The 19,169-nt window shown below is 53.4% G+C and overlaps 2 protein-coding genes across 5 annotated transcripts in view; one reads left to right on the forward strand and one right to left on the reverse strand.

The window, feature by feature from the left end:
* MAST1 (microtubule associated serine/threonine kinase 1) overlaps positions 1–7,400 on the reverse strand; it is a 30,110-nt gene extending 22,710 nt beyond the window's left edge. The window contains exons 1-4 of one of the 2 annotated variants that reach the window (XM_049097728.1): positions 7,280–7,400; positions 3,677–3,708; positions 1,660–1,748; positions 1,080–1,155 (exon numbers count right to left, since the gene is read on the reverse strand). In XM_049097728.1, the coding sequence (XP_048953685.1) occupies positions 1,080–1,155; positions 1,660–1,748; positions 3,677–3,708; positions 7,280–7,318 (236 nt within the window). In that variant the 5' untranslated portion in view covers positions 7,319–7,400. Of the gene's footprint in view, positions 1–1,079; positions 1,156–1,659; positions 1,749–3,339; positions 3,500–3,676; positions 3,709–7,279 lie in introns of those variants that run through there. The other variant, XM_025457710.3, reaches the window with a different exon arrangement.
* On the forward strand, positions 824–14,094 carry RTBDN (retbindin). Of its 3 annotated transcripts, XM_049097730.1 has the most exons (8): positions 824–990; positions 1,260–1,400; positions 5,149–5,283; positions 11,427–11,601; positions 12,175–12,241; positions 12,355–12,465; positions 12,957–13,053; positions 13,648–14,094. In XM_049097730.1, exons 4-8 carry the CDS (start codon positions 11,433–11,435, stop codon positions 13,873–13,875), a joined length of 672 nt encoding a protein of 223 aa, XP_048953687.1. In that variant the 5' UTR covers positions 824–990; positions 1,260–1,400; positions 5,149–5,283; positions 11,427–11,432; the 3' UTR covers positions 13,876–14,094. The 3 variants fall into 3 exon arrangements, with proteins under 3 accessions (XP_048953687.1, XP_048953686.1, XP_025313501.1); XM_049097729.1 differs by lacking the exons at positions 824–990; positions 1,260–1,400; positions 5,149–5,283 and adding an exon at positions 1,667–1,793; XM_025457716.3 differs by lacking the exons at positions 824–990; positions 1,260–1,400; positions 5,149–5,283 and adding an exon at positions 9,362–10,789.
* The last annotated feature ends 5,075 nt before the right edge of the window (positions 14,095–19,169 follow it).

A 19,169-nucleotide genomic window follows, 5' to 3' on the forward strand; every position in this document is an offset into this window, starting at 1 on the left:
CACACTTGCACACTGATGCACACCCCCATGGACACGAGTGTAGGCACAGGCTGCCTCATCTTTTCACAGTCTCACAAACTCACACATCCACATTAGCACACGGGTTGCACATCACAGGGATACACACTTCCGTGCACTAGACTCGTCCCTCATCCCTCCCTCCAGGCAGTGCCTCCCACCCTAGGTGACCGCATCAGGTCCCATCTCAGAGCCATTTTCTAGCTCTCTATTGTCCTCAGCTGAATTCCACAGCCAAAGGGGTCTTTCCCCCACCCACTCCAGGGAGTCATCCTCTGTCCCCACAGTCCTGTGTGAGTCCCACACGACAGCCTTCACCAGCCTTTGCGGTGATCCAGGGTTTTTTTTTTTTTTTTTTTGGCGTGCCACCCCAATTCAACTCCGAAGACAGAGACAGGGTGTCATTCACCCCCTTATACTCAGCTCCCAGATCAAAGCACGTGTTCAGGCAACGTTTTTAGAATGAGTAAAGTTCAAAGAAAAAGAAACCCGCCCAAACATCTTGGTGACTCCCAGAAGTTTCTCCAAAACACACTGGAGGAATCTCTCTGTCTCCCCCAATTTCGCCAAAGGCCCCAAGAAAATTCATTAACGACACCCCCAGACACCCCCAAAGACCCCCGTAGGTAAACCTGAGATTCCTCCACTTGGGCCCTCGAGAAACAGCCCTAGGTGCCCTTCCCCTTGGAGACCAAGAGTCCCTCGGTGGGCATCGTGCAGGCTGCGCTTGCGCACCCCATCTCCGCTCCCAGAACTGTTGCTATGGAAACGCCCGGCCTGGAACTAGAGGCTAGGGAGACTGAGACCCTGGGCTCAGCGCGCAGGCGCTTTCGCTCCACCGCAAAGGAAGTCCCACTCCTCCGATTCCGGACGGGCGGTGGCCGCGCCTTCCCACAGACCCGCCCCCGAGGCCCGGCGCTTATTCCCGCTGCGGCGTCGGGGCACTCTGCGGGTCCCTCCGGCCCGGCTCAGGTGCAATTAGGAGGGGAGCAGATGGCGGCCAAGACGGCGGGTGGGCACCGGCCAGCCAGGGTTCTAGGGCCCTGGGGAGAGGGACTCACCTTCGGGAGGAGGCAAACGAGAAGTGGGCGGGGGTGTTGGGGGAGAAGTTGCGGGGGCTGTCCAGGGGACTGCTACCTGTGGCAGAAAGAGGGGCATCTTAAGGCTTGGGGTGGGGGCAATCCCACCTGGCCTTCCAATCCTCAAAGCAGGTGGCGAACAGCAACTCCTCCCCTCTTTAGTCTAGTCACACCCACGTAGGAGTGGACCACGCCCCCGTAGCTGTGCACACCGCCCCTCCCCCAAGATGTTTTGGTTACCGCGTCAGCCCAGCCCCCATCCAGGCCGATTCTGTCCTCATCAGAGACGGCCCCGCTTCTCAGGTATGGTTCCTCCCTTCGGCCTTATCCTCTTTTCAATCTAGCTCCCCTGGGCCTCCGCCCACCGATGCCAGTCCCTCAGCCGACTGACCACCGCCACACAAGGATGGTCCAGCCCTTTGCCCAATCCAGGTCCTCCTCTGTCCAGGCTCCTGCGGCATGGACACACCCCTCGCCTTGGCCCCGCCCCTCACCTGTGGTCACGCCCCCGACCCGTGGCCACACCTCCTCTAGTCTGGGCCACACCCACCACCTGTCTCACCCAGGTGTCCAGGCAGTGGGGAGTGGGGTCGCGGCAGCGTGGGCGAAGTGCTGGTCAGGATGAGGCTTTTCCGGTTACTGGTGCGGCAGCTGCGGGGAAGGCGAGGCAAGGGGACCAGGCCAGGCCACAGTCCAGTGAGTTTGTGAACCCAACCAGCCACCTTCCCGTCTCAGATCTCCACCTGTCTCCTATCTGTGTGTGCTTGGAGGTGCCCCCAGAGGATTGCTCGGAGGAGGAGGTGATAGAGATCTCAGCATGTGTGACCATGTGGGCACAGTTTCAGTCATAAAATAATAGACATGCTGTCTATGTGACACTACTGAGATACTGAATGTATGTGTGTGTTTGGGGGGCTCTGCATGACATTCTGTGTGTATCCACATGTGGCACACACTGGGATGTGTGTGAGCTCAGCCCTGAGTTGGATTTATCTTATGATACAACCTTTACTTCTGTGTGTCTGTGTGACACAGTGTGTAATGTCACTTGTCCATGACTAGATATGCCACTGTGTGCTGTACCATGTGCGTGCATGATTTCTGCTACAGGTGTCCATGTCTTTGTGTGGCATTCTAAGTCTATGCGATATACTGCCCTTGTGCGTGTGTGTGTGTGACATTCACCATGTGTATCCACGTGTGTCATCTACTGTGTATGAGTTTCACACCCTGTGATACTGAGCATGTTTGAACCTGCCACCATGTGTGACATTCCCTAGATGAGTCTTCCATGTGATAACGTGGGATAGTGTGTCTCTCCATCTCTGCAAGATTTCCTGTGTCATTTATTCTGTCATCCATGTAACACCGCATGTGAAACGCTTAGATGCTATCATGTGCTGTGACATTGTTAGGTGGATGGATGTCATTGCCATACATGTGTCTGTGTGCATCTTGGATGCCAGAATCGTGTGTGTGTGTGTGTGTGTGTGTGTGTATCACCATGCATGTGACATCTTACTGGAGGCACACAACACTGTACCTGTCTGTGTGTGTCGCTGGGGGTGCCCCTGTGTGTCTGGGCATGACTCGGACCTATGGCCACTGTATGCGTGATGGCTTCAGGGTGTATCTGGGCCACTGGGGCTGTAGTGTGTGTATGTGTGTGACATCATGTCCTACGTGACGCTGTGTGTCACTATTTTCCGTATGAGGCTGTGTGCTTGGTGGGGGTAGTTTGTGCTATGATAAAGCCCCCCTATCCTTCTGCCCCTCAGGATCCCAGCTTCTGAAGAGGGAGCCCCCAGCCCCTCCATTCCCCTCACCCCCCACCACAGTGACTGAGCATATTAGCGAGGCCAGAAACACGCGGCATGGGGGCGGGGGGAGGCCAGGCTGCGGCTATTGTTCCGAGGGTGCAAAGTCCCCCACCCTCCCCTTCTTCCCCTACCCCCACTGGGTTGCCGGAGCCCGCAGCGCCAGCAGACAAAGACGCCGCAACCCCCCACCCGGCGCAGCCTCCTCCCCCCCTCCCTGTGGCGGTCCTCTCCGGCGTCCAGTGCCCCCAGTCTCGGCCCACACGGTCCCCAGTGCAACCCCATCCCCCGCAGAAGGGCTCAGCACGGACACCTCTGGCGCAGCTGGACCGGGTGCAGCATCCCGGGCCCCGCCCTGCGGCAGCGGCCAGAGGGGCGGCTTAAGTGGGGAGGGCCGGGTCAGGGTCTCAGGGATGGGGTTCTACCTCTTGGTGCGGCGGAACATACTGCCGCCAGGGAAGGAGGGCATCGAGAAATTGGAAAGCGCGGTCCAGAGAGAGTCAGACATGACCCGGCGGCGGCGACATGGTGGCAGGTGCGGCAGTGGCGGCGGCAGCGCGGGGAGCGAGCGCGCGGGGCGGAGGCTGGAGCCGCAGCGGGCAGGGGAGGGCGGGGGAAGGGAGGGCCGTGCCACTGCCGCCCGCCGGGAGGGGGCGCTGCTGTGCACCAGCGCGCCAGGCCCCGCCCGCGCGTGCCCCTGGCGCCCCTACCCTGGCTCGAGAAGGGACGGCCAGCCCTGCGCATCTCTCCCCCAAGGCTCACCTGCTGCTTTTCCGGGGCAGAGGCAAATCCTTCTGGAAGGCAAAGGGGCGAAAGGATAGAGGTCAGCGTGGACCAACAGCTGCTGTCTGCAAGCCCTCTCACCCCTGGAGGAGCAAAAGTTGGGTGGGACAAACCCGTCATAAGCATCCTCAGCTGCACCCTTCTCGTTATGCCGGGAGGGCTGGGATCTTTGAGAGAGAGGGTACCAGGGTGATTTCTCTCCCAACCCCAGACCCGTACAGAGTCCCCTATAGGACTCCTGAGTTGACATTTCAATGTGCATTTGTACAAATGAAACAAGAGCCTCTTTGAAACAATGTTTCTTGAGCACCTCTTGTATGCCAGGCCCTGTGCTAGGCACTGGGGATACAGCAGTGAATGAGAGAAAAATTCCTTCCCTTTTGGGACTAACATTTAGAGAAGGGAAGCAGACAATAAACAAGATTAATATAGAAGTGAACGAGATAATTTTAGGCATTCATAAGTGTCATTAATAAAATTAAGGTGATGTGATGGAAAATGGGTAAGAGAAGGACAGGATGCTCAGAGGACTGCTCCCGGGAAGGTGACTTTTAAGACAGTCGTTGAAAAAATAAGAGCCCACCATGGAAGGATCTGTAGAGGGAACTGCAAAGGTCTGGAGACAGGAATCAACGTGCTATGCTCAAGCATGAGAGGTTGAATGAATGAATGAATGAATGACTCCACATCGCAAGGATTCTACCCAAACCCCAACCAGATTCGGTGTTGGGGGCAGGGTAGTTAGGGTGGCTCAAAACCAAAATTGGAAATGGGAATTAGACGATGGCCAAGTGGTCTTTTTGACCATGGTAATGATAATAATTGATAAATATCAACATTATATGTCCACACCAGAAGAAGGTTATGTTCTGTTTGTCAAGCATTCAGGAAGCCACTAAGGGGATCAGAAGTTATGGAAGTCGTGAGAACAGTGGGGAGAGGAAGTACCACCTCCCAGTCAGTTCTGTGTCCACAGACCAAAGTGAATAAAGGAGTTTGGGTGGGGCTGCAGAGGGAAAGATTCTAGTGAGGGTTTCAAAAGCCTTTTGGTGGGGACTCCAACCAGGGGAAAATGCGGAGCGTTTAAGATCCTTTCTAGGATCTCTGAAAGCAGAAAGCCCTCGGTTCAAATCCCAGCGTTGCCTCTTATAACCTTGGCCAATAACCTTACAACAGTCCATTACTCCTAAAGGATTCTGTGAGATGATTCAGGTGCCTAGCACCTTAGCATGATGCCTGGTACATAGTCAACACTCAATAAATATTAGGCCATAGGAACAGGAGTTGTTGTAAATGGACACGCTGCATGACAGAGGATGGGCCAAAGGGAACTCCCACTCCCATGTACACTATGGTTGGGGTGAAAGAGAACACAGTCCAGACCGCAGCCCTGCCCTCCTGAGCCGCAGGTGACCGGGAATCCATTCCAGGTTTTCTCACTGTTTTTGCAGGATCAGTTTGAATGAGCATCAGCTGGAACCAGCCGACTGGGCTGGACGACCGCAACGGCCCAAGCGAAATCCAGACCTGGATTTCCCGCCCACGGAGCCCAGGATTCCAGATCCGGGTATACTCAGCCTTCGAGGGTGAGCCCTTTGGAGACCTTTAAACACCTCCCGGAGAAGTCTTCAAACCTAGCCCCATTCGCTAGCGCCCCTAAACATTCTAGAGTCTAAGAAAAGGACAGACTGGAGCAGTAGAGGACTTGGATCCTCGGCGTCAGAGTAAACAGACACCACCTCCGTCACTAACTGCAGAGCGGCTCCAGGATTGATGGACGGCGCTGTGGACAGGGCTTTCGGACTCGGGATGCTGTTCATATATACGATCCCAGCTGCCACACAGTTGGGGGCCCTCGGGCGCTCCACGGCTGTGGGATAGCTCCCTAAGGGGTTGCATCAGTGTGTGACTACATCCAAGGCAGCGAAGTGGTTAACTCTGCCAGAAGGGAAGAGGTAGGGGGCAGGACTCTGGCGGGGTAGCCTGGCCCAGAGGACGCCTCAGGAAGGAAGGGTGGGTGAGTGGGAGGATCCCAGGCTGGGGCGGGGTCTTGAGCAAAAGACGGAAGGCCCGCGTGGCGCTGAGCCAATGGGAATCGGCGCCGTCCCGGAGGGCGGGAACACACCCCCTTGTAGGCCCCGCCCCTTCCCACCCTTTTCTCGGGGACCCGACGGCGCGGACCCAGTCTGGCTGCTTCAGCACCTGCTCAGGCTTTGCCGCTGCTCCTTCCCTTTTCTCAAAACCCCTTGTCCCACCCCAGCACTAAGATGGGGTGGAACTTTGGGGAAGATTTCGAGAGCCCAAGGCACTTAGATGGAGCCATCTGTGTTGTGTCTGAAAGCAAATTAGCTTTCCAGCCCAGGTCTGGCTCCAACATCATCCAGATTACCTGGGAAGTCCTTTCTATCATCTGACTCCAATATTTCCTGCTGCAATGACTGATCAGCTCACCTTGGTCTCCAACCTCAGGGATAGTGTGGGTTAGAGGAGTCCTGAAATGAACGAGGCCCTGAGTGAGGGTTTGAATCCTCCCCTTCTTTTTCCAAATACCAGGCTAGGTATGTAGCCTGAGTCTGGGGCCATCTAGGCTTTATCTAAACTCCTCCAGATTGTGTATGGTGGGCCTGGGCTCCAAGTAGCCTCACAAAGACCAGACCCCAGGCAGGCCTTGGGGTGAAGCTTTGACTAGTTTCCTGGGACCAGTTTAGGAGCAACATGGGACCTTCACCTTAACCCTTAGAAGCGCACGAGGAAGATAGTAGAAGAGGACCCTTCTCAGCTTCAGAATCCCCACCCATATTGAAAGCGGGAGTTCCTGATGCCTGGATTTCCCCACACTCCACAATCCTCAGTGTCCCACTCTGTGCAGTGGACTCACTCCCGCGCCTGCGCAGCCTGGAGACCAGTATCTTCTAAGGCTGCAAGGAGCTAAAAATCGCTCCCGCCCACCCACAAGCTGGGCTGGACTTGAGGATCTAGCGGGGGGGGGGGGGGGGGGGGGGCGGGTAGTGAAAGGAGGGGGAACGAAGAGTGAGGAGGGAGGCTGTCTAGGGTGTCTGTCCAATTAGGGCAGTAGGAAGAATCCTGGTGGCCGGGCAGAAGCCTGGAGGTCGCAGGGGCTGCTCACGCCTCAGAAAGGGGTTCCTGGGGTGGTGAGGGGCGAGGCTGCAGCATAAACATGTTTACGGCCTCTGCGGCGCCGGCGGCCCCGAGGGGCGCGAGCCCTGGGGCAATAACTTTGCTCTGCGCCCCCTCACCCCCAGCCTGGCTCCGCGCCAGGGCGATGACTTCGGTCCCAGCCCCCTCCCCCTCCGGCGGGCCAGGTGCCCCTCGGCGATCCTCGAGGGAGAGCGCTAGGCGGCACCCCCTCCGTCAGCTCGCTGGATCCCCGGGCGGCGCCTGAGGGGCGGGGTCGCCAGCGCGGCGGGACGCGCGGCTACCGCGTTCCCCTCCGGTAGCGTCCCGAGGCCGTGGGAGGGGGCGCCCTGGCCGGCCCGGGCGCAAGTTCTCCCGCCCCCTGCCGGGCCCCTCCTCAGGGCGCCGACCCCTTCCCCGCCACCCGGGACCGGGGCCGCCGCGTACCTGCAGCCTCCGGCGGCGGATCAGGCCCGAATCGTCCATGGCGGCGGCGGCTTCGGCCCCGGGGAGGGAGGAGGGAGGTGGCGGCGGCGGCGGCGGCGGGAGGAGGGAAGAGGGAGGGAGTGAGAAGCCGCGGGGACCGCGGCGGCGGCGGCGGCGGCGGCGGCGGCGGCGGCGGGTGGGGGGGTGGGGGGTGGCGGGGGCGGAGCAAAGTGGGGCGGACCCGGCGCCGTCACTGCGTCGGGGCGCCCAAGCCCTGCCTCGGCCAAGGCTGCCCTAGCCGCGGGGTGGGAGGGGGCAAGCCGGGGAGGAGCTTCCCTCTGCCCCCGTGGGAGCCACGCTACGGAGAGACCCCTGTAAGGAGAGACACCCCAGGGGAGAAGAGACATGCCCATGGGTAGACCTCCAACCCCAGAAACACCCAAGGGAGACATTCTTGCTAAGATAAATTCCTTATGCGGATATCCCCCCCCTTCCTGCAGCGACACCCCTCAGGGAGACACATTCCCACGGGTTGGATAGTCTCCACCGGGAGGCCCTCTGCAATCAGAAACTCCCCCTTCACCCTGAAAATCATTCCTAAAACAGATGATCTCTGAGAGGTAACGCTTCCTCTCAAAAGCCCCCTGCCACCCCCAAGAAGAGACACTTCCGAAGAGAAAAACCTCCACGGGTGACATTTCACGTGGGAAGCCTGGTGAAGATGCCCCCAGTGGAAGACCCCCCTAAAATATTCTCTGTGGGAAATTGTTTCCACCCATGAGACCCCCACATCCTAAGGAGATGCATTCTTACATACTGACATTTGCATTACGGACACCCATCCTCACGGGAGATGCTCCCACAGAAAAACATTTTCCATGCATATACCGCCCCCCTTCCCAACCAGAGCCTCTTCGGAGAACCCTGCAACCCCTCTAACGACCCCCCCCCCCCATCAGGATTAAGTAGCCAGGCCAGGCCAGACTGTATTTATAGGAGAGATTAGCTGGTAGTTTGGGAGGGGGGCAGCTGAAGCGATTTTCACACATACCCCCCTGCAGTGTTCCTACAGCTGAGACCAAGCCGACCATGCTTCCCAGAGTTGGTGTGGAAAGCATCGGCGACCTCCCTACTCCAAGTCTAGGCGACGGAGGACAGGGTGGGGAGAGGGCTTCCCAAGGGTCTCTGCCTCCAGCTGGCCAGGAAAGCCCTGGAGGGCGCGGTCACTGGGCTGGAGCGACCCCTGCTGGCCAATGAGGGCGACGGCGAGGTCTAGGTCCAGGTGTTCCCCAGACACTTGTTTCCTCGTCTCCGCGGCTTTGCCTGCGCTATCTCACTGTTTCTCTCTGTCTCTGTTTATCGGCATGTTTGTTTGCCATCCCTCTGAGTCTGTTCTTCCAACTTCTCTGCCAAAGGCCCGGACTCCGCTCTTGTCGCCCCTTCTAAAACCGGCGGTCGCGGGAGCTCTCCGTGGTGCTGATCTTACGCGCTCCTGTCCGCGGTGCTGAATTCCGAGGGCAGGGTTGGGGGCTGAGGTCAGGGGAGGGGAAGGGTTGGCGGAAGGCACAGCCCAAAAACCGAACAGATCTGACACACGAGCACCCTGGACTACCTCGAAATGGACTAGGGGAAGGCTAGGTACACTAAGTCTTGGTTGTTGAAGCCAATAGGACATCAGTGGGTGTCCCCCAAGGGGCCAGGACACAGGGCCTCCTGATTTTGTTAATTTACTCAACACGCACAGAGCACCTGCTGTGTACTAAGTTGTGTTTTGAGATCTGGGAGTTCCGTAGTGAAAATGGCAGACAAAAACTCTTCATCAGTCTGAGTAGGGAGGGATATTTGTGGTAGTTGCCACTGCTCACAAAAACACATATGCACACACTACAAGCACAGGCACACACACTGCAAATATACAAACACAACATACCAATACATCCTCAGGAAACGGACTCACAGGGGATCCCTGTGTGGCTCAGCGATTTGGCGCCTGCCTTCGGCCCAGGGCGTGGACCTGGAGTCACGGGATTGAGTTCCACTTCGGGCTCTCTGCATGGAGCCTGCTTCTCCCTCTGCCTGTGTCTCTGCCTCTCTCTCTGTGTGTCTCTCATGAATGAATAAATAAAATCTTTAAAAAAGGAAACAAACTCACATACACATAGTCACGCATTCTGCAAATATGTACTCCTCTAAAATACACACAAATACACATCCTCAGCAAACAGACTCACACACAAACACACATACACGTTTGCAAATATACACTTAGCAAACACACACTGAATCCTATAAAAACACATAATACAAACACGAAATCAGCAAACACAGACACACACACACATATACACATAAACTCACATTCTGCAAACACATACATATGCAAACACAAAATTAGAAAACATAGACATACACTCAGCAAATGAAGACACACACAAAACAACATGTACAAACACTCAACAGACATAATCACACACACACATAATACCAAAACCAAGGGAAATTCAGCTACATACAAACTCTTTTTTTAAGATTTTATTTATTTATTAATGAGAGACACAGAGAGAGAGAGAGAGAGAGGCAGAGACACAGGTAGAGGGAGAAGCAGGCTCCATGCAGGAAGCCTGATGTGGGATCCCAGGACCCCAGAATCCCGCCCTGAGCCAAAGGTAGATGCTCAACTGCTGAACCACCCAGGCATCCCTACATACAAACTCTTACCCAACATACAAACACAATATTCTCCCAACACAACACGTGGACACACACATACACTCACATACCTACTGCAGCACTGTTCTTCTCACCAGACTCTCCCACTAGAATGTCCACTCTGTGTGGTTGAGATTTTCATTTTTTGATCACTACTGCATCCCCAGAACCTAGAGCACTATAGGTGCCCCATAAATGTTTGTTGAATGAATGGACGAATTGAGGAAATGCTTGCAAGAAACTCACATTCACGGAAACTGCAGAAGAACACACACACATTTCAGATGCAGACATGCACCCTCCCCACACATGTGAACACCCTCTTGTTCATTAATGGTCGCCTATCATGGTCAACAGCCTATATCCCCTGACTTTATCCACAGCATTCTCACAGGACAGCATCCTGATTCTACATCCCCCTCCTTCAAATTTATTATATCTTAATCAATTGGATACATGGGGATTGGGACATATACACCCAGATTTTGAACACACACACACACACACACACACACTCGACCAAGAGACACACATACTATACCTTCACACAACAAACATACACTACACACACACACACAGCCATACACACTCTCAACTAACACACACACAGAGAGTTTAAGCCATAATCTCAACATAAAGGCCAAACAAGTATATATATACACAGCAGTCCCAGGTCCATTGGCCTTTGGTCAGCTGGAGCAGGGCGTGTGACGGAAGGAAACTCCTCCTCTGCATCAAACCACACCCCCTTTGGCTGCCGCTCTTTCCTGGACTTGACTCTGAGGTGTCTCAGCAGCTCCCTAGACCCCGGTCCAGTTAAAGGTGAGAGGTGATCAGAGGGGGCAGAGGAGGGGAGGGAATTGTCTTGTCTCCACAGACCCTCAGCTTCTCCTAGCCTGTGGTTTTTGGACCACAGCGGCAAAACTGGAGTCCTGCCACCGCCAAGCTTGGCTCCAAAGGCCCAGCCCTGGTGGCAGCCCCTAAGCCGATTGTGGGCCGAGAGAAGGTGACCATGAGAGGGGCCAGCAGGGATCAAGAAGGAGGGAGGAGACTGGGCAGAAGAGAGGGAGGAATTACTGGACAGAAGACGGAGATTGAGAGAGCTGGGGAGTCCCTTTAGTTCTGAAGACAGAGGGGATCACCTGAGCCAACCAGGTGGGAGATCCTCCTGGGCATGAGGGGGAGGGGAACCATGGTCCAGCTAGAGGAGGGGGCCCTTGGGCCTAAAGAGATGGAGGGGACATGAGTCTGATGGGGGAGAAGGGGCCCCTGGGTCAGAGGCAGGACTTGATGGTTCCCTGCAATTTGAAGATCCTTGGTCATTGCCTCCCCCATCAACTGCTCGATCTCTGCTCTCCCTGGCACTGTCTCCTGGGTAGGCATTAGGAGGGTACTACCCTTAGCTCTCAGAAAGGGACAGCCAAAACTCACCCCATTCCCAATCTAACTCTTGTCTCAGGTGGACATGGCCAACAGGGGCCACACTCAACCCAGGGCCCTGGCCTGGGCCCTGGGACTGACCCTGGTATGGATCCTGCTGGGTGCCTGTGGAGGGAGCCGCCCACTCCCAGCTTTGTCCCGAAGACACCATAGGCTGGCGGCAGATCTTGGCACAGGCCAGCTGCACCTTGCAGGTGAGCACTCCAGACCCTACCTAACCCCCAACACCCAAGAAACTCCACTTCATCATAGCAATACTAGGATTTCCTTATGAGAGCGGCTTAGGGTGAGGCACAGGCGGGGAAGGTGAGCAGGCAGGACTAGTGCTAAAGAATGGTAGAGTGCGCAGAGTCTGGAGTCAGACTACCTGGGTTCAAATTCCAACTCTGCCACTTCATAGCTGTGTGACTCTGAGCAAGTCACTTAACCTCTCTGGGCTTCATGTAGACCATTAAAAAGGGAGAAAAATAATAGACCTACCTCATAGGGGTATTGTAGAGGGGTGTATGTAAGCATATGAAAACTTATACCATTATTAGGGACATAAACAATAAGCTGATTATGATTTATTATTATTATTATTACTAGAAATTGCATTTGTGTCCCAAGAGAAGTATTTTTATTTAAGTTTTATGTTTGGGTGGCACTGATGTAGCCGGGGACTCCCCTGTTTAGGGGGCTCAGGCCTTGGTTCCCCAATCCTACCTGAGGATCCAAGACCCCCAACTCACAGGAGTCCCCTTCCCCATGGTCCTGTTGTCCCCCAGAGATGGACACACCAGAGGCATCGGGCCCTGGGATGGTCTCAGAACACTGTGGGAAGCCGAGCCCCGGGTGAGTACAGTACCCGCCAGGGTTTCCTTGTGTCCTTTGCTCCAGTTGCCCCTGCCAGGGGCCACAGCCCCGGCGCATCCTGACTCAAACGAGTTATTTTTCCCAATGTTCAGGTGCGAATCCTTTCTGGGACACCTCCAAGTCGCCCTCCACAATCGCTTCCGCCTGTTGTTACTGGGGATACGCCAGGCGCAGCCGCTCTGTTCAGAGCTCTGCGACATCTGGTAGGGAAGGCGGGGCAAAAGGGGGTGTGTCCTATGGTTTGCGCGGGACCAAAAGCGAGATGGGCAGCTCGCTCGTCTTGGTGTGTGAAGGGGCCAGGCCTGCCTCCAACAAGGCCAAAATCTGAAGATGAGGCCCAGTGTTTGGAGGCCAGGTGGGAAGGGGCGGGGCCTGTAGTGGACCAGGCTTTTAAGGGGCGGGGCCTCCTGTTTGAAAAGAGAAGCTAAAAGGATGGGGAATGTAAGGGGCTGGCCTGAATTAGATGGTCTGAAGTCTGCAGGGATGAGGCCAGCTGTGACAGGGCCCTGGATATGTGTGGAGAATATAGGGCAGGGTGAGATCTGGAGGATGGCGTCCGTGGGGGGCGTGGTCCTAAGAGGCGAGACCTGGATCAGGGGGCGGGACGTACACGGAGGGAAGACTGGAAGGCAGGAAACCCACTAGAATGCGACCGCGGAGACTTTACCCCCTCCTCTCTACACACCATCCGCAGGTTTGCCACGTGTGAAAGTGATATTACCTGCGGTCCGACTTGGCTCCCACTCCTAGAAAAGAGGGGCTGTGAGCCTCGCTGCACTACCTACGAGCAGGTGAGCTTGAGACAAGAAGGTGCAGGTCAGAGACTGGGACCTCCCCTTATTATGTCCTGCCTTAACCCGCCTAGGCCCCAGAGTCCGGACTGGCACTCCCAAGGCCCCTGCTCCCACCCTTCCCCCTTCCGCAGCCCAAACTCCGTAATGGGATACGTGTGGACACTCCCTAGGGCCCATTGAGGCTGGATTTGTCCTCCCCAAGGGACCGTCTCTGCTCTAGGCTCGTCCACAGTCCCACACCCCCACCCCGGAAGACCCAGAAGCCCGAATCACCTCACCTAAAACCCCAGCCTTAATCTAGCCCTCCCCCATCCCAACCCTGGGACCTAGTAAAAAAACTCGCCCTCTCAGGACTCTTCTGTTATGCCCTCGCCCTCACACTCCCAGGAGGACCCAAAGAGGGTCACTGCCCACCCCTCGACAGCGGCTCTACACTCGCCCCTACTTGCAAACCAAGCCAAGATTTTCCTTTTCCAAGGCCACGCCCCTGGACACTCCCCCGCCTACACCGCCCGAAGGCCACGCCCTCCCCCCCCCCCCCCCCCTTAAGGACTCTATCCACTCCGGCCCTAACTCCACTCCCTCTCCCAGACCTTCGCTGACGGGGCGGACCTTTGCCGCTCGGTTCTGGGCTACGCCCTACCAGTGGCCGCTCCTGGCGCCGATCACTGCCTCAACATTTCCATCTCGGTACTGCCGGGGTCCAGACAGGAACGGAAGGCCCAGGAAGTCACCTTCCCGCGTTCCCGCCGCTCACGCACCTGGATCCTGGATGCTCCCGGCAGCGGGAGCGGCAGTGGAAGCGGCAGCGGCCCTTAGGGGGCGCCAGGTCTTGAGTGGGAGATTCATCCCTTCCCCAGACCCCGTCCCTCTAGACACCCGGAGCTTCACCATTCTCCCGCTCTGCCTTCTAGTTTCCAGAGTCCTGTCCCTCCTCCCTGGAGTCCCAGGGACTAGCTCTTCTCCAGGTGATTAGAGAAATAATCCAACTCTAGCTCATCTCTCCCTCTCCCCCTCTGAATAAAGTCGCCAACTAGAGCACTGTGATGTACCTGCTTCTTGGGGCAATAGGGGGCAAAGATAGCTGCCAGAAAGAGATCAGTGTGTCACTTCAAATCGTCAGGTCCCAGAGTTAGCAAATGATGCACACTAGCATGTAAATGACAGCCTATATTCTGAGCACTTTCACAACTTGGAGTATCCAGGTGTCAGAACTGAAAAGGGGTCCAGAAGAGGGGTTGACAAAGGGAAGAGGTATGCCCCCCCTACTATGTCCACCAGGCCCACCAGGAAGCCCCTTCACTTGTACAGACTTCAAGACAACCTTCATGGCCCTCCCCTCTGATTAAGCACCCAACAGTGGCTGGCATAACTCACACTTCATTCCTTCCTCCCTTTCTTCCAAATCCCAGTCCTCCACCTAAGACAAAGGACTTGACTCAGATTTAAAATTTGGGATGTTAAGTGCTACTCCTGATCCTCCTCCTATCCAAAAGCCTTAGGACAGCCTGTTTCCTCACCAATAACAAAGAGCAATATGCCTTTTAGTTTTGTTCAATAGAACAAGATTGATGGATGTGTCCTGTGCCCAGACTGCTGAGATAGATCAGGCCCATTCTCTGCCCTCAGGGAAGATGGAATAGTATGAGAGGTGCCTCTCTGGGGAAGTGGCAGATAGACCTCTTTCAGCTTCAAGAGACAAACTCGGTTCTTTTTTTTTTTAAGATTTTATTTATTCATGAGACCCAGAGACAGAGAGGGGCAGAGACACAGGCAGAGGGAGAAGCAGGCTCCATGCAGGGAGCCTGATGTGGGACTCGATCCCAGGATTCCAAGATCATGCCCTGGGCTGAAGGCAGGTGCTAAACCACTGAACCTCCCAGGGATCCCCGAGACAAACTCAGTTCAAAGTATGTTTAGCCAACAGTGATAAGCTTCAGGAATGGCTATATCTAGTTCCTTAAGTGATGTTAGGAATCTATCTGTATCTTTTTCTTGGCTATTTTCAGCCAGGATCTCCTCACAACAGGAAAGATGGACCAGCAACTACATGATTCCAGTAGTTAAAATGGTCCTATTTCTCTGTCAAAGTTTTCCAGTGCTGGCACTCAATGATCCTGTCTCCTCATGAAAGCCCATCACCAAACCAATCACTGTGCCCAGAGGGATGCTACACTCTCAATGGCCTGACATGGGTTATGGGCTTGTGCCTGAAGGCTCAGGATGGGGTCAGTTCCATCCGAACCACAAGGACTGGGGATGTTTCCCAGTCATTCTTTTTTTTTTTTTTTTTTAAAGATGATGGCATTTATTTTATTTTTTTTTAATTTTTATTTATTTATGATAGTCAGAGAGAGACGGAGAGAGGCAGAGACACAGGCAGAGGGAGAAGCAGGCTCCATGCACCGGGAACCCGACGTGGGATTCGATCCCGGGTCTCCAGGATCGCGCCCTGGGCCAAAGGCAGGCGCTAAACCACTGCGCCACCCAGGGATCCCTGTTTCCCAGTCATTCTGAGTCTCTTTATCTATAAAATGGGGATAAGTGTTCCTCTCCTAGGATTGTTGGGAGAATTAAATGAGCGAATGCAAGTTGTTCTGATTATACATAGCTGTGTAGCAACTCCAAACTTAATGCTATAAAACAACAATCATTATTCTTTCTGGGTTCGGTTACAAACACTGGCTGGGTCTGGAATCACCCTAAAGTCTTCTTCATTCATACATCTGGTGGTTGGCACTGACTCTTGCCTGGCTGCTGACAGAATTGCTACACATGGCATGTCCCTCTGGCTTGGGCTTCCTCACAGGATGGCATCTGGGCTCCAAGGGCAAGTGTTCCAAGACAGTCAGGTTAAAGCAGTCTCCTCTCTTTCTCTCTGGTGTTAGAAAGCAGTGTTGCCTCCACTCTCTATTCACTGATGTTGTGTCACTAGAGCCAGCTCATATTCAAGGAGAAGCATTAGACTCCAACTCCTAATGAGAGGGATGCCAAATAAAATACTTAGAAAATGCCTGGGACATAATTAACCCTCAATAAACATAGACATTATCCATTATCATTGTCACAGTTATATATACTGTTACACATAAGGCCTTGAACACAAGGCCCTGATGATAAGGTGAAAGCCACGGAAGGTTTACACACAAGAAGACCCATCAGACTAAGACTCTTGTCTGACGCTGCCAGTAGGACAGGGAGAGGGTGAGACTGGAGATAAGGAAGACCAGTGAGGACATCAGGACAGGAAGCAGAAGGTGGGCAGAGATGGGTGAAAGAGAACCAGAAGAATAACCCACATGGTAATCTTCCAGAAACGGGTTATTGTTAATTTCATTTTATTTATTTTTAAGTCTTTAAAAAAGATCTATTTAGAGAGAGAGCGTGAACAGGGAGGAGCAGAAGGAGAGGGAGAGAAAGAATCCCAAACAGACTCCATGCTCAGGGTGGAGCCCAACGCAGGCAGGACTCAATCTCACTATCCTTACATAATGACCTGAGTCGAAATCAAGAGTCAGGAATCCCTGGGTGGCTCAGCGGTTGAGTGTCTGCCTTTGACTCAGGGCCTGATCCCAGGGTCCGGGATAGAGTCTCACATTGGGCTCCTGCAGAGAGCCTGCTTCTCCCTCTGCCTATGTCTCTGCCTCTCTGTCTTGAAAGAGAAAGAAAAGAAAGAAAAGAAAGAAAAGAAAGAAAAGGAAGGAAGGAAGGAAGGAAGGAAGGAAGGAAGGAAGGAAGGAAGGAAGGAAGAAAGAGAGAAAGAAAGAAAGAAAGAAAGAAAGAAAGAAAGAAAGAAGAAAGAAAGAAAGAAAGAAAGAAAGAAAAGAAAGAAAGAAAGAAAGAAAGAAAGAAAGAAAGAAAGAAAGAAAGAAAGAAAGAAAGAAAGAAAGAGGGATCCCTGGGTGGCTCAGCGGTTTGGCGCCTACCTTTGGCCCAGGGCATGATCCTGGAATCCTGGGATCAAGTCCCACGTCAGGCTCCCGGTGCATGGAGCCTGCTTCTCCCTCTGTCTGTGTCTCTGCCTCTCTCTCTCTCTCTCTCTCTCTCTCTGTGTGTGACTATCATAAATAAATAAAAATTTAAAAAAAAGAAAGAAAAAAAGAAAGAAAGAAAGAAGAAAGAAAGAAGAAAGAAAGAAAGAAAGAAAGAAAGAAGAAAGAAAGAAAAGAAATGAGGAGTCAGACACTTAACAACTGAGCCGCTCAGGTGCCCCCAGACCCTACATTTCTAACAGATGAGCTTGATGCTGCTGATCTGGGGATCTCTATTTGAAAAACTGGGGATTCAAAGATCTATTTTTTAAAGATGTTATTTCTTTATTCATGAGAGACATAGAGAGAGACACACACACACAGGCAGAGGGAGAAGCAGGCTCCACGCAGGGAGCCCGATATGGGACTCGATCCCAGGACTCCAGGATCACGCCCTTGGCCAAAGGCAGACCGAAGCTTAACTGCTGAGCCACTCAGACGTCCCAATTAAAAAAAAAAAAAAAAAAAAAAAATCTTAAAAAAAAAAGTAACATTTGCAAATTACACCCTTAGGGTGCCCACTAACTTCTACTTACGGGGGATAGTTTCTCTTTATCTTGTCCAGGCAAATTCCATGAGCAGTCAAAGGGGCCTATACATTCAAGATAAACTATAATTCTAATTCGAGAGAAAAAAATAAATCCAAAATTTATAACATAAATTTACAAATTTATAGCAGAGAAAAGGACAGGGCAAGATTACTAATGGAATCTGGATGTGTAAACGTTTCGTAACTACAATGATAACCAGAGGCTGAGGCTTGAAAAGAAGGTACCCCAAGGGTGGAAAAATGGGGAGGCCCCAGCTCCTCCCCAAGGTCTGCCTTCACCATCCCTACTCTCCAGCCTTCTCAAAGCAGATCTTCCGGGACGCCTGGTGGCTCAGCGGTTGAGCATTTGTCTTCAGCTCAGGACCTGATTCCGGAATCCCAGGATCGAGTCCCACATCGAGCTCCCTATATGGAGCCTGCTTCTCCCTCTGCCTGTGTCTCTGCCTCTCTCTGTGTCTCTCATGAATAAATAAATAAAATCTTTAAAAAACCAAACACCAAAGCAGATATTCTCATCTCTGGGTATCCGCACTAAATGCTCCCACTGCCAGGAACCCTCTTCTCCCTCCTGTTCTGTCCCACCCCTCAGATCTCAGCCATTGAGCTTCTCAGGCTCTGTGAGCCCCAGAGCAGAGCTGGGATCCCCATGGTGCACTCCTGAGGTCCCCTGGACCTCAGTGGGTACTCAGAGACCTTTTGTAGCTGGGTCAGCACTGGCTTCCTGGTCCCCAGCACAGAACCTATGTGGAGGTATTCGGTTATGCACTAAATTGTATTCCACTCCCCAAATACATGTTGAAGTCCTAACCCCAGTGCCCCAGGCTGTGACTACATTTGGATAGGGTCTTCCAAGAGGTAATTAAAGTAAACTAAGGTCATATGGGTGAGTCATAATCCAATGACTGGAATCCTTAAGAGATTAGGGGTGCCTGTGTGGCTCAGTCAGTTAAGCATCTGCCTTCAGCTCACGTCATGATCCCGGAGCCCTGGGATCGAGCCCTGCGCGGGGCTCCCTGCTTGGTGGGGAGCTTGCTTCTCCCTGTCCCTTTACCCCTCCCCACTGCTCATGGATGCTCTTTCTCTTTAATAAATTTTAAAAAGAGAGAGATTGGGATCCCTGGGTGGCGCAGCGGTTTGGCGCCTGCCTTTGGCCCAGGGCGCGATCCTGGAGATCCGGGATCGAATCCCACGTCAGGCTCCCGGTGCATGGAGCCTGCTTCTCCCTCTGCTTGTGTTTCTGCCTCTCTCTCTCTCTCACTGTGTGCCTATCATGAATAAATAAAAATTAAAAAAATAATAAAATAAAATAAAAAATAAAAAGAGAGAGATTAGGACAGACACACACAAAGGGACTACCTGGTAAAACACAAGAAGAAGATGGCCATCTGCAAACTAAGGAGAAATCAACACTGCCAACACCTTCATTTTGGACTTCTAGCTTCCAGAACTGAGAAAATAAACTTGTTGTCTAAGCCACCCAGTCTGTGGTACTTTGTTATGTAGCCCTAACCAATACATGCTCCATAAATAAT

Source organism: Canis lupus, chromosome 20 (assembly GCF_003254725.2).
Source record: "Canis lupus dingo isolate Sandy chromosome 20, ASM325472v2, whole genome shotgun sequence".
NCBI lineage: Eukaryota > Metazoa > Chordata > Mammalia > Carnivora > Canidae > Canis > Canis lupus.

What these genes read in the sequence shown, in the direction of transcription:
- RTBDN (XM_049097729.1), top strand. Translation starts at nt 1,719, where the DNA reads ATGAGGCTTTTCCGGTTACTGGTGCGGCAGCTGCGGGGAAGGCGAGGC. An exon ending in CCAGGCCAGGCCACAGTCCA is followed by an intron (nt 1,794 to 11,426) that starts GTGAGTTTGTGA and finishes CTCTTGTCTCAG; the next exon opens with GTGGACATGGCCAACAGGGG. An exon ending in TCAGAGCTCTGCGACATCTG is followed by an intron (nt 12,466 to 12,956) that starts GTAGGGAAGGCG and finishes CACCATCCGCAG; the next exon opens with GTTTGCCACGTGTGAAAGTG.